Source organism: Mixophyes fleayi, chromosome 1, assembly GCF_038048845.1.
Source record: "Mixophyes fleayi isolate aMixFle1 chromosome 1, aMixFle1.hap1, whole genome shotgun sequence".
NCBI classification, from domain to species: Eukaryota; Metazoa; Chordata; class Amphibia; order Anura; family Limnodynastidae; genus Mixophyes; species Mixophyes fleayi.
The window spans coordinates 188,496,869-188,512,175 of NC_134402.1; the positions used below are offsets into that span (position 1 = coordinate 188,496,869).

Below are 15,307 nucleotides of genomic sequence, written 5' to 3' on the forward strand. Positions count from 1 at the left end.
TATTGCTTAGTCTGATCCATTGCAATGAAAATGTTTCAAATATTATCATTTATTTTATATAGTGCCACTTATTCATATCAATTCCTGCCCTGTTGGAGCTTACAATCAAAAGTCCCTACTATACACATACGCAGACAGTAGAGCTGTTCACTGATCCCGTCTTTTGGTTTTGGATCTGGATTAAGTTTGTGTTTTGGTTTTGGCAAAACCGCCCTTGCGTGTTTTGGCTTTGTTTTTGAATCTGTATTTTTTAGAAAAATTTCTAAAATATGCTAAAATCACATAATTTTGCTCTTTTTTGTTCCTACATTATTATTAACTTCAATAACACTAATTTACAGTAATTTACAGTCAATTTTGACCACCTCACAGGTCACAATATTATTTTCATACACTTTTGGGCAAAGACTGCAGTGAGCTGGCTGGATGCTAAGCGAAAGAGGCACAACACAAACAGACAGCAGTTTATAGCACATCTAGGAAACATTGCCACACAGCAGTGGCAGAAAAGAAAAGTTGTGCAAGACGGAATTGTCCTTGGGCCCTTCCACCCACCGTTATGTAAGATATTGAAAAGGACATGTACAGTTTAACAAACCAAGCACTCCAGTGAGTGCCTATTTTGTGGCTCAACTGCTTGGTTTGTTTGAGTCCACACACCCTACCAATAGCTTAGTTGCCTTAAGCCCAACAGTGCTGTAAAAGAACTCTACAGTAGCAAGATGTTGTTGTCAGCATCCTCACCCTCATCAGTGTGTACATCATCCTCGCACAATATTAAATCATCTCTAGTGGAATGCACCATTACAGCAGTCTCTGTACTTTGATGTAATTGCTGGTAAAGGCCTTCTTCGTGGAATTTGTAGTTCATTTTGATGAATATCATCTTTTACACATCTTTAGGAAGTAGCCTCCTACGCCGATCGCTGACAAAGTTCCCTGCTGTGCTGAAAACTCTTTTAGTGCATACTGGAGGGTGCGCAGCTTAGGTATTGCAAAGTGAGTTTGTACATGGGTCCCCCCCTCCCCCTCTCCCTCCCCCCTCCCCTAGTATGTAAAGGGACTGTGAGACATGACTATTTGTACACTGTCATTAAAATAATCCTCCACCAGTCTTTGGATGTTGATAGTAGGATCAGGTGAAGTTACGGCAGCGGTTTCATATTTATTAACCTGCTTATATTATTAGTTGTGAAATAATACTAATTTGCCTTCAAAAAGTGGTCACCAGACATATTTGTTAGCTGTACGACTTTTTTCCTACTAGATAGCACAAGAATGATCTTTGCCCTGCCACTGCTTGCAGGTTAAAGTCTGCTTCATACTCCAGATACTGAGTGTACAGAGACGGGAAACCTTCAGCAGAGTTCCAGTGACAGTGATATGTTTTGCTCCAAAAGTAAGGTGAGACCTAGTAATTACTAAGCCAAGTAACCGTCTATGTGGGTGCATGAGTATCTAGAATGAGGCAGAACAGTGGAAATTTTAGTTGTGGTTTACATTTTTCAAATAAAACCTATTTATTGGTATGTATGGTTTCTCCAGTTCTATATTAGAGACAGCTATAAAAACTGTCAAAATAATCAGTGCATTATATTACAAAACATAGAAGTTAAATGTGTTCGTTTACAATATACCTTTCTGCTACACGGTTTTAATTTAATGTTTTTAAATATATATACTTTGTTTCCATCATTATACATCTATTGATACATCACAGACAGAAACATTGATTTCCCTGTTTCTACAAATGATTTTATTCACATATTTTACTGGAAATATACTTATTTAAAAGTCAACAAGTTAGATATACCAACTTCATTTCTACAGCGGTGCATTTGACAGCACAATCTTTTCCGCTACAGTTTTAAGAGGAGTCACACATTTTTCTGTTGGGCTATTGGAAAACCCTGCTCCTGCCTCTAGCTAACTGGCTTTCTGCTTGCCTCTATTCCTCTTACCTCGTTGACACCGACCCTTCATACCTCTCAACAATTAAAAGTGCAAAATAGATACAAAATGATCCTTGCCCTTACCACAATTTACACAACCATGCTCACATTTAGTCAAGTCCTCACCCGTTTTGGACTCCATAAATCTGGACTATTGGGTAGAATGCCCCATTTAGACTGACCACACACTCCTATATTAAGCAAGCAACTCGATTGCAGCATGTTTGGTCCCAAACAACCACGATTCCAGATGGTCCAATATATAAATGGGTCTATTAGCTACTAAACCACATAATTATTTATTTGCAGCCCAGTTTAAGGTGACTGATGTACAAAAATACATAATAGCTAGTGTACCATTATTCCACCCATAAAAAAAACTTAAAATATAAAAAATGTTTTTTACTTTACAGGTAAAGTGTAGGCTTCAGGCATTCCAAACTATGCCTAGGCTGTTCTTAAGTCAAAAGTATGAATTAAAAATATTCAATGAAAAACAGGGTGACTACACACAAAAAATGGAATCCAGAGTATCACCCATTTGTATGCATACTCCCACACCACTCTCCCCACACACAAGTGCACTCTTTTCACCCTATTTTCCTAGGTGGCCACTCCCTTTAGAGGAACAAAAAAATGCAGCGCTAAAAATATCTATAAATATTAAAGTCCTGGAGAATTAATCAAGGGATAGTCTCACACAGTCGAATAAATATAAAAATGATAATATTTATTGTATCAAATGAATACATGAATGAATATTACAAATCAAAACTAAAAGAACCTTAAAAAATAAATAATAACATGTAAAAACAGTCTGGAGATATTATAATAAAATAGATAGGAATGAACGCTACTAAATAATTTAGAGAATACCTAAGAAATCCTTATTAGTATGTTGCTATGGGCCCACAGAAAAAAAGGCATTCGGTTCAAACAAAGTAGCGACAATTTTTATCCCAAACGGAAGTTGATATAAATGTATCAAACTAGACAAAAAGATAGGAGTAGATAAATCCAATAAATAGAAGCGTATAACACAGGCAATGGAAGAAACTTATATAAATGTAAACTTCTCCAGAAATTAATAGTATTGTAAATACGCTGTCCATGCCCACCAATAACCGATCCAAAATAGGCAGTCTGTTGGTAAATAAATAAGACAGGAGCAATGGTCCTAAAGTGCATATGGACGGTAGTAAGCAAAGATGTATAAAACAACTCGAAAAAAAAACGGCTGGCATTTCTTACCCGTCGTGCTGGTACATTCACTCGGATCCCGATTACGCCAATATCCAATGCAAATAAACCTTTGAGTCACAGATAGACCCGTTGTGTAGACTCTGTCCTCACTGAAAAATGCTCCCCGCGCTGATAAAATCCACGCACATATTTGGAATGGTGAGACTAGATTTCCCTCTGAAGTTACTTTGTTGTAATGAAATGCGTCAGTGTATCTGACTATCTTGGTGAACCCTATTTGAATTGCCATCTGCAAGCGATTCCACGAGGCAATTGGAATGCCATTATATACAGCTTTTGAAACCTACTTCTGATTTGAATGGATGTATGTTATCCGGGTAATTTTACATTGTGAGCCTGACACTCCATTGGAGTTACAAACAGAGGTTACATCTCGTTGTTGCTGGCCAGCTAGTCACACCATTCCAAATTATTTAGTAGCGTTCATTCCTATTTATTTTATTATAATATCTCCAGACTGTTTTTACATGTTATTAATGATTTTATAAGGTTATTTTACTTTTGATTTGTAATATATCTTTGTATTCATTTGATACAATAAATATTATCATTTTTATTCGACTGTGTGCAACTATCCCTTAATTAATCCTCCAGGACTGATATTTATAGATATTTTTAGCGCTGCATTTTTTGTTAGTGTTTTGCCATTGCATGTGAGGAGGGTAGCAGCCTCCTATGCAGATTCTGTAATTATTATATTATTGTTAATTTAATTTGGGCTCTATTAGAAGGTTTCTCCTTTTTGTCTTTTCACTCCCTTTAGCGTCCTGCTCCTGCTGAAAAATGCCTGGGAAAGACCAATCCAGTGCTCTGACTAGGGAAAGGGTCCACCTTAGGTGAGATTGCAGCTTCAAGTGTGTGGCTGTGCAGAGAACAGAGGCAGGGACTCAATCCAGTGGGTCCAAATTTTCAGGTCTTGTTTTTAATCCATACTTGCCTAAAAACAAACCAGGCATTTTATAGAAGGCTAGGTATTTTACCGATTTCTTAGGCTTTATATAGAATACCTGGATTCTACACATTGCCTAGAACACTTACACAAAATCCTTAATAAAAACATCCACAATTATAGTGTCATACATATTTATTGTCTGCTTTTAAATACCAGATAAATGCCAAAATATGACCCAGTCATTTTGCTGTGTGTAGTGAAAAGAAAACATTTTCATAGTTTGTAAATGGTTAATAAAACAGCCATCGCTATTTTTTTTTTTTTTAAAAAAGCAAACAAAACTAAAGATACATGGGCCAATACAGTTATATTAGAATAAAATTTAAAAAAATATATAACAGATGCATATACAAAATAACACTATTATATATGTTAAATGCAAATAAACATACATCCATTTCTAAAAACGGGTTTTCCTCTCTGTCATAATAGCTAGATAATACAACCATATGCAACAATAGCACTGTGACAACACTCACGAGTGTGCGTCCATAGTTGTCATCCATCAGGACTAACTGTCAGTAAAATAACAGGCCAAAATGTCATTGTCAGGAAAAAATAAAATAGGCATAATCAGTAAAAATAAAATAATAGCCTTCTGACACTACTAAACTATACAACACATGCATCAGTGACTTTGATCCCAATAGTGTGGTAATCTCATACTTCTAAATACTGAGGTTTCCTTTTAGATGCCAATAGTTAAATTTTTTAATAAATAAGTAATGTGTCACTATAAAATGCTGGTCATCAGGAACTTTTATGAAAATGGTTTGTAAAAGCAAACATTTTGAAGTAATCGGTCATTTAAAATCCTCATATCCTCAACATGAATGTAGACTTGTCTACAGGGCATTCTTATTAGTTGAATCTTACAAGTGAAATATTCTGCTAATATGGCACTATATACATATCCCCATATATATAATATACATAGCAAGCACAATCCTTGCATACAGTATTCACGGTAATAGGAACGTTTTTTTGCTGTAAAACTACAGCAAATGCTTTGTTTACCCGCACCACTAATTAATATATATATATATATATATATATATATATATATATATATATATATAAATATATATATATATATGAAAACAGGGATACTCTGCACTCTCCAAACACATAATCAATGCTATATCAAGTACTGTTCTATATTAAAAACGGGGAATGTTAGTTCCACATATTGCAATATATGTTTAAGCTGACCAACTCACGCCAAAGTCTAACATTCCCTGTTTTTAATATAGAACAGTACTTGATATAGCATTGATTATGTGTTTGGAGAGTGCAGAGTATCCCTGTTTTCTTGTCTATACAATGTGGGCAACACCCTCTTGCACCCCAGTCTGTACATGGTGAGTGCAGAGGACCGATGTCTGTTTTTGTTTATATATATATCTAATATATAAATGCTTAGTGGCGTCTGTGTGTGTGTGTGGAAAAAAAAAACAAGTTGCAGCGCCACCTGCTGGGCAGAGTTATACACTGACCTACTAAATTCTTAGTGTGTGTGGGGAAAAAAATTCAAAAAGGGCTAAAATTTGGTAGGGCTCAAACTCATTAATTTTACCTCATGAACACACATGTGTAGAGGCGTGCGTTAGTGTGTGTGTGTGTGTGTGTGGAAAAAACTATTTTCTCAGAAAGGGCTCATCCAATTGACCTGAAATTTGGTATACTGACATTATTTGACAAAAAAATTAGAATAGTCAAGTCAGTTAACTTCCATCATCCCCCCTTCCCCCCGTGGGAGGGGGAGTAAAGGCTAAATTTACGAGTCGAGGGGTCAAACTCATTTTCGTGAGGTAATTTTACCTCATGAACACACATTAAAAAGGGCGCTTGCGTCGGGAAGTAACGATCTTCCCCTGAGGAGGCCTGGTCTAGGCCCAAATGCATGACAAGAACCTTTTTAAGACCTTAAGTATCTTGATTTGACTAGAATGCATGAGTATCATGCACGGGTTAACATATATATATATATATATATATATATATACACACAATTTAGAATATACAACAGAGTGTGCATGTACTTAGAATATGAATATTGTGGTTGAAGACAAAAGGCAGAACGGGCATGCTATCGCTACTAATGGAGTCCTAATGTGCAATATAGTTCTCTTTTTACACCTTAAAAGGAATATTTTGTGTTTTTACAATTCAAAATAATTCTAAATGTAACTGAAATTCACTGCTATAACAGTACCTGAGCCACAAGTAAACACTCTGTAGAGTCATAGGCTTATAGTTTTTGCATATAAAATTAAACAGCAATAGTTTTCAATATAAAACCAATATAAGAGAATCCCATACAACGCACTATCATTTCTTATTCATGCTTGGCTTTAGGTCATATAACAAAAACAATACTCTCTGACGAAAAGTCGTCATACTTTGGGAATGTGATGCTGTTTTTAAAGCCCATTTTTCTTTTGTAACTTCTCCCTAACAGTAGGTATTACTCCCTTGCAATAAAAGCACCGATTAGTCACAAGTGTTTTGTAACATATGTAAATCACTTATTGCTCTTTCACAGTCTGCCAGTAATGTAGAAGGCAGACAAATGTGAATGGAGGTGAAGAGCGAGAGTATTCAAGGGAAACAAAGACAAACATTGTAATGAAAATAATAAGAAACCACAGACAAGGGAATATAAAAATGGGAATGTGGGGTTCCAGTGAAAATTGAAAGCAAAAAAAAATAAAGTACATTGATGGTAACTGAGTAAGATAAAATAGATATAAACTTTATCCAGTATTTTTCAAGATGAAAGATCTTTAGAACACTATGACACAAGATAGCCAAGATATGAATGTAGAATTAGAGAAACCCTACTTGTAGTTGGTATGTATACTTATAAAAAATATATTCATATATATATATATTGGTCATTAAAATATATAATTTTTAAAAGTAAATAACATTCTTTTCTCTTTAGACAGTTGTCCCAAAAAGTGTTCTGTCCACATCTGAGTCTTCAAGGTCTTCCTCACTTTGAGGGTAGTCTGGTACATTTGGTAGGCCATTGTGTTGTTCCAGGGTAGGCAAACGAGGAATTCCTTCAGCCTCTGCCATAAGAGAAACTAAAGCATCCAAGAGGGGCCGGCTGTGACACATCTGGGCCAGAAGATGACTGTGGTGTCGAAGACGTTCCAATTCTCTGTCCTTATCCTTTATGGAGGCCATCAGTCTTTGTGTTTCCTCTTCAGATTGTGCCAACCTCTTCTGAAATTCAGCAATCTCCCTAGCAACATGGGAACAGAAAAAGTGAGTCTAGCATATAAACCTCAGTTTCTTATAGCAAAGCTGTCCACATGCTATTTCAGTGGCAAAATCTTATCACACCATGACCACATTGGTGATAGCTGTCAGGAAATTGTTCAAGAATTACCACACCTTTTCAATTTAGCCATTCACAGATGTCCTCAAAATGGAAATATAGCTGGTTGTTTGGCAGAAATTGCGCAAATTTAAATTGTGCATGCTCACATATAGAACGGGTGCATATGTGCCAATGCAGACTTGGCGTATCTGGCACTTGCGCCTCCTTATGACTGGTGAGGCAAAAAGTAAGAGGGAAGGGATCTGTAAATGCAGGCTGAGGACAGTAAGGCCGTGTGCATACAAATGCAGCTCATGCAGAAACACGCATATACACCTGTTAGGAGGCGTATCTCTTGCACCTGCTAGAGGGTAGGTGCCAATACATGCTGATGATGACTTGGCGTAAACCAGGTGCATATGCTGTCAATGTGGAGTCAGACACATGTCAAGATGTGTACAGTTCTGCATATGGGCGGAAATAAGCAATTTTTAAAAAATGTACACCCATTTTGCGACCAACTCTGTATCAGCCCCATTGCATCTCTTTTATGGTTTTCTTTTCAAATGCAAAATGTTTGCTTTAGAGCAAGTATTGTTATGTAATGATAGAATTATGTTGTATTTGATAGCTAATCATTGTATCAAATCAACAGACAATGTTTATTTTTTACTTTATATTTACTTTATTTTTTACATTGTCACTAATTACTGGTCAGGTAAAGCGCTGTATTTTTGTGCTTTGATTGTAATAAGAAGTTATAAAAATAGGGTATTCCTGATGCAGTTCAGAGTAGTAGAAAATGGGCTAAAATGAGACCTATTGAGCAGGTGAGAGGTAAAATGTTTAAAATTGATTTTAAAAAGTTATTTTTCTGGCTGCAAAAGTGTGACAATATGAATAAAGTTCCATTTATTTACCATCTGCTGTGTGTGTATTTTATTTTATTTAACTACAGGAGGATTGTGTTACTGATAAACCATACACACCTTAAATGTACGAGCACTTAAAACTAAACAAGTTTCTTGGAGCAGAACCAAAACTTCAACTTAAATTAATTTAATGTACTGAAAGCTGTATCCGACATACAGAGAGATCGATAAGCAGGAGCTTACAATTTGTCAGGTGTTACTGTACAATACTACATATGTTAGGGATTTGTAACTGACCTGTCTTTGGTATCCGCAATATCCCTTATAGAAGCTCGGTACTGCTCGTCCTTACGAATAAGACTTTCAGCTTGTTCCCTCACTGTACCTTCCAGCTCTGCCACACGGTGGTGTAATGCTGCCAAGTGAGCATTTGCTTCTTTAATCTGAAGGGTGCTTAAAGCAGACATGTCAGCAGTACTGAACGTACTTTTCTTGGTTAATTTGTCCTCAGGCTGAATGTGTCAAAGGCCCACAATGCTCAGAGGTGTGATGCCCACTTGTGTGCCAGGAGAAGAAGCGCCAGGCAGTTTCCGCTGCATAATACCATTAACTCCAAAGCTTATTAGGCCAGATCTTTTGATAAAGAATGAGGCCAACTAAACCAAAATAAAGAGATCTGACTCGGAGTACATGTCACAAATCAAAGTTAATTATCTTGGGTGCTAATATTACAGACTGTGAAGCTTGACGTATGCTTGGAGTGACAGGGAGAATCTCACACTTTCTTTGCAAAACAAAAATCTGCCTTGTCCAAGGTTAATCAATGAGCAACACAGGCAATTGAGGTAATCACATACCCAATTCGAGGTTCCTTATTAGAAGATAACAATCCATGTGGTCAAGACAAATGAAACCAGAGTTTCAATCCAATTCAGCAATTGCACAGATCAAGCCATTAAAGTGCAAGTTCTAACTCTGATGTAAGGAAAGATCCACAACCGAGTCCCTAGTAGAAAACTGCAGTATAACCACAATACAAAGCTAGTTTGCTGATCAAAAGCTATTGGTTTAATCTGTCACTGTACCGGAAGCCTAGTTGCCAATTACTAATGTAAATAGCCAAAAAACTTAATATTTAACTTTCAGCAGCTGTCGATTCAGGAAGCGTCCTATGTTGGGAGGTGATTGGGCGAACAGTAGGGGGCAGGCACAGGCTGCTCATTGGCTAAACTGATGCTGAACCAGCTTGTTATAAGCTGGGAGGTGGTTAACTGTATATTGCCCAGCTTTAACTGCTAACTCTACATGTTACAGCTAGAGAGATAAAAATTTTAGGAAGTGAGCAAGTAATTTATACTGAATTCAATTAGTTGTACTGTCTCCTAGAAAAAGCAGGCTACCCCTGTAATGAAAAATTGCAAGAAATGCAGAAAGGAATACATTTGAAAGTTTTCTAAAAGATTATTATACTGAATAGAGTTTGTAAGTTCACCCCATATTTCCGTGGGGTTTCTCCCACAATACAAAAATATACAGGTAGGTTAATTGGCTACTGTCACATGGACCCCAGTGTGTGTGTGTGTGTCTGCTTGTTTGATAGATAATTTAAGGGTCTATTTACTAATATGCAGAGATATGGTTCATTGTTTTTATTACCATGATATAAATAATAATACTTGCTGAATTTCTTTTGGAGCTATGGCTCATAAATGGCAAAATACCTCTGAAGACTCCAAATTTTAATGTTATGTGCCATGATTTAAGCTACTGAGATCCAGGTCAGCTGACACATTGTCATTTCCATTCCTTTCAGATGGGGGCTTTGACCTTTCATATAAGAGAACAATTGATGCATATATAGTTTCTTCATACTTCCATTTCCACCAAGTCCTTTTTGATATCTGCTAGTATTTACAATTTTTTTAATCTCTGGAGATCTGCAGAAAATTGCCTGTTTAAAACTATCCCTTATTAAATATGATTAGCAGAGTAAATATTAAAAAAAGAGGAATACTCTCAAACAAGGAGCCATTTACATTAAATCTACTATATGACATATTATAGAACCCTTTAATACACATTCTATGTACAGTATGCATTGAAAGCATCTTGATTTATGTATTGAATATAAAAAAATAAATTCTTTAAAAACCCATATCTATATTAATAATTATACTATTAATGGTTATTATTATTATTATTATTATTATTACTAACCATTATTCATAGGGTGCCACATGCGCAGCGCCGTACAAAAGGGCAAACAACAAAACGGTAGAATACAGTAGACAAATAACATTATAACTCTCAACATAGCTAGTGGGGTGCAAGCAGGCCACCGAGAGGGGGGGTTACTAATTACCCGGGCCCGGACATGCCGACTGTTTGTTTTTATTTTTTAATCCTTTTTTTTTTTATTTCGTCTTTTTTTTTCTGCGGGAGGGGGGTGGTCATCATGTCACGCTGACATTCAGTGAGGAGCAGTGCAGAGAGGACCCAGCAAGAAGACAAAAGACAGAAGAGAGAAGAGAAGAGATGAAAGAAGCCAATACAAAGGTAAGTAAAGGAACGGAGGCAATGGGAGGAAACCAGAAAGGCACAGAGTGATGAAAGAGAGGATGGGGAGCAGGATGGGACAGTGAGGAAGGGGGCAGGATGGCACAATGTGATGAAGGGGGGGCAGCATGACACAGTGATGAAGGTGATGGGGGCAGGATGGCACAGTGTGATGAAGGGGGAGCAGCATGGTATAGTGATGAAGGAAAGGGGGGGTTGGATGGCACAGTGTGATGAAGGGAGGGCAGCATGGCACAGTGTGGTGAAGGGGAGGGGGGTAGCATGGCACAGAGTGATGAAGGGGGGCAGCATAGAACAGAGTGATGAAGGGGAGAGCAGAATGGCACAGTGATGAAGGAGAGGGGGTGCAGGATGGCACAGTGTGATGAAGGGGGGAGCAGCATGGCACAGTGTGATGAAGGGGAGGGGTGGGGCAGCATGGCACAGAGTGATAAAGGGGGGAGCAGCATGACACAGTGTAATGAAGGGGGGGGAGAAGTATGGTACAGTGTGATGAAGGGGGGCCAGATGAAAGTGGGAATGGCAGCATGGCATGGATGGCGCAGTGTGATGAAGAAGGGGCACAGTAATGTGTGTATGTGTGATGGCACAAGGGGCTTGTGGTAATATGTGTTTGATGGCAAAAAGGGATTGTGATTGGTTGTGTGTGTGTGTGATGGCACAGGAGGCTTGTGGTAGTGTGTGTGTGATGGTATAGGGGGCTTGTGTGTGTGTGATGGCACAGGGGGCTTGTGGTAGTGTGTGTGTGTGATGGCACAGGGGGCTTGTGGTAGTATGTGTGTGTGATGGCATGGGGGGCTTGTGGTAGTGGGTGTGTGTAGTGTGTGTGTGTGATGGCACAGGGTACTTGTGGCAATGTAGTGTGAGGTAGGTGGTGGTTAATTAGTGGGTGCAATTTTGTTTGTGGGGTGATGGTGGGGCAATTTAATAGTGGTGACTATTAATTTAAGATGGGGTGGTTTGGGGGCTATTGAATGTGGGGCTGAGTTTGGGGAGAATGAGGTTTCTTTATTAAATGTGACTATAAATTATTTAATGGGAGTGATGGTTGCAAGAAATAGGTATATTTCTGAAATGTGAATACTATTCATTTCTTGCTTGGGCTGTTTGGAGGAAGGGAAATATGTTTATTTATTAAATGGAAATACTATTATTTTAATGTTGAGGCAGGAGGAAGGCCTAATGATTAATCATGGGCGCTATTGATTTAACGCCTGGGCTGGTTGGAATTTTCTAAATGTACCCATTTTTTTTTGTCCAAATAGGGCCCCCAACATTCCAGGATCCAGGAAAGCCACACCTAAACTAACCTGCAGTCACAGGTGGTGAAAGTGACAAGAACAGCTAGGAGAGCAGCACAGTCTGTGAAATGTTGGGATTCTAGTGGGACAATCCCAATTTTTGGTGACTGTTCTGCCCATTGTAAGGGGAAGGCCAAGACTGTGAACTCTTTATGTACACACTGCATTTTTTATATACTACACTATGGTGTATGCATGCAGGCGGCAGTTGGAGAAGGCTGCACGTTAGATCAGCTCTGTGTCTTTCCTCCCACACAATTATCTGTCCACAATTATAAAACATCTAAAAACTTGTGAAGACAGTGGGAAATTATTGTGGGGGTACAAAGGGGTGTCATCATCACTCTAAAGACAAGGCCATACCATCTATCCCTGGCTTATCTGCATCAACTGACCTACTGTGTACCGACCCGGCTTGTCAATTAACCCTTCTCCTGCTGAGTCCCTGGCTTATCTGCATCAACTGATCTACTGTGTACCGACCCGGCTTGTCAGTTAACCCTTCTCCTGCTGAATCCCTGGCTTATCTGCATCAACTGATCTACTGTGTACCGACCTGGCTTGTCAGTTAACCCTTCTCCTGCTGAATCCCTGGCTTATCTGCATCAACTGATCTACTGTGTACCGACCCGGCTTGTCAGTTAACCCTTCTCCTGCTGAATCCCTGGCTTATCTGCATCAACTGATCTACTGTGTACCGACCCGGCTTGTCAGTTAACCCTTCTCCTGCTGAATCCCTGGCTTATCTGCATCAACTGATCTACTGTGTACCGACCCGGCTTGTCAATTAACCCTTCTCCTGCCGAATCCCTGGCTTATCTGCATCAACTGATCTACTGTGTACCGACCTGGCTTGTCAGTTAACCCTTCTCCTGCCGAATCCCTGGCTTATCTGCATCAACTGATCTACTGTGTACCGACCCGGCTTGTCAGTTAACCCTTCTCCTGCTGAATCCCTGGCTTATCTGCATCAACTGATCTACTGTGTACCGACCCGGCTTGTCAGTTAACCCTTCTCCTGCTGAATCCCTGGCTTATCTGCATCAACTGATCTACTGTGTACCGACCCGGCTTGTCAGTTAACCCTTCTCCTGCTGAGCTGAATCCCTGGCTTATCTGCATCAACTGATCTACTGTGTACCGACCCGGCTTTTCAGTTAACCCTTCTCCTGCTGAATCCCTGGCTTATCTACATCAACTGATCTACTGTGTACCGACCCGGCTTGTCAATTAACCCTTCTCCTGCTGAGTCCCTGGCTTATCTGTATCAACTGATCTACTGTGTACCGACCCGGCTTGTCAGTTAACCCTTCTCCTTCTGAATCCCTGGCTTATCTACATCAACTGATCTACTGTGTACCGACCCGGCTTGTCAGTTAACCCTTCTCCTGCTGAATCCCTGGCTTATCTACATCAACTGATCTACTGTGTACCGACCCGGCTTGTCAATTAACCCTTCTCCTGCTGAATCCCTGGCTTATCTGTATCAACTGATCTACTGTGTACCGACCCAGCTTGTCAGTTAACCCTTCTCCTGCTGAATCCCTGGCTTATCTGCACCAACTGATCTATTGTGTACCGACCCGGCTTGTCAGTTAACCCTTCTCCTGCTGAATCCCTGGCTTATCTACATCAACTGATCTACTGTGTACCGACCCGGCTTGTCAATTAACCCTTCTCCTGCTGAATCCCTGGCTTATCTGTATCAACTGATCTACTGTGTACCGACCCGGCTTGTCAATTAACCCTTCTCCTGCTGAATCCCTGGCTTATCTACATCAACTGATCTACTGTGTACCGACCCGGCTTGTCAGTTAACCCTTCTCCTGCTGAATCCCTGGCTTATCTGTATCAACTGATCTACTGTGTACCGACCCGGCTTGTCAATTAACCCTTCTCCTGCTGAATCCCTGGCTTATCTGCACCAACTGATCTATTGTGTACCGACCCGGCTTGTCAGTTAACCCTTCTGCTGAATCCCTGGCTTATCTGCACCAACTGATCTACTGTGTACCGACCCGGCTTGTCAATTAACCCTTCTCCTGCTGAATCCCTGGCTTATCTGCACCAACTGATCTACTGTGTACCGACCCGGCTTGTCAATTAACCCTTCTCCTGCTGAATCCCTGGCTTATCTGCATCAACTGATCTACTGTGTACCGACCCGGCTTGTCAATTGGCCCTTCTCCTGCTGAATCCCTGGCTTATCTGCATCAACTGATCTACTGTGTACCGACCCGGCTTGTCAGTTAACCCTTCTCCTGCTGAATCCCTGGCTTATCTGCACCAACTGATCTACTGTGTACCGACCCAGCTTGTCAGTTAACCCTTCTCCTGCTGAATCCCTGGCTTATCTGCACCAACTGATCTATTGTGTACCGACCCGGCTTGTCAGTTAACCCTTCTCCTGCTGAATCCCTGGCTTATCTACATCAACTGATCTACTGTGTACCGACCCGGCTTGTCAATTAACCCTTCTCCTGCTGAATCCCTGGCTTATCTGTATCAACTGATCTACTGTGTACCGACCCGGCTTGTCAATTAACCCTTCTCCTGCTGAATCCCTGGCTTATCTACATCAACTGATCTACTGTGTACCGACCCGGCTTGTCAGTTAACCCTTCTCCTGCTGAATCCCTGGCTTATCTGTATCAACTGATCTACTGTGTACCGACCCGGCTTGTCAATTAACCCTTCTCCTGCTGAATCCCTGGCTTATCTGCACCAACTGATCTATTGTGTACCGACCCGGCTTGTCAGTTAACCCTTCTCCTGCTGAATCCCTGGCTTATCTGCACCAACTGATCTACTGTGTACCGACCCGGCTTGTCAATTAACCCTTCTCCTGCTGAATCCCTGGCTTATCTGCACCAACTGATCTACTGTGTACCGACCCGGCTTGTCAATTAACCCTTCTCCTGCTGAATCCCTGGCTTATCTGCATCAACTGATCTACTGTGTACCGACCCGGCTTGTCAATTGGCCCTTCTCCTGCTGAATCCCTGGCTTATCTGCATCAACTGATCTACTGTGTACCGACCCGGCTTGTCAGTTAACCC

General features: G+C 40.0%; 1 protein-coding gene and 1 long non-coding RNA gene across 2 annotated transcripts; one reads left to right on the plus strand and one right to left on the minus strand.

Moving 5' to 3' along the window:
- The first annotated feature begins 1,312 nt into the window (after window positions 1-1,312).
- Window positions 1,313-7,186, plus strand: LOC142146568 (uncharacterized). Its single transcript, XR_012689988.1, has 3 exons — window positions 1,313-1,404; window positions 3,979-4,051; window positions 7,115-7,186. It is a non-coding gene; the product is annotated as an uncharacterized LOC142146568 (long non-coding RNA).
- Window positions 5,228-9,551, minus strand: VMAC (vimentin type intermediate filament associated coiled-coil protein). Its single transcript, XM_075204653.1, has 2 exons — window positions 8,668-9,551; window positions 5,228-7,420 (listed from the first exon to the last, which is right to left on the minus strand). Exons 1-2 carry the CDS (start codon window positions 8,835-8,837, stop codon window positions 7,111-7,113), a joined length of 480 nt encoding a protein of 159 aa, XP_075060754.1. The 5' UTR covers window positions 8,838-9,551; the 3' UTR covers window positions 5,228-7,110.
- Window positions 9,552-15,307: the final 5,756 nt, after the last annotated feature.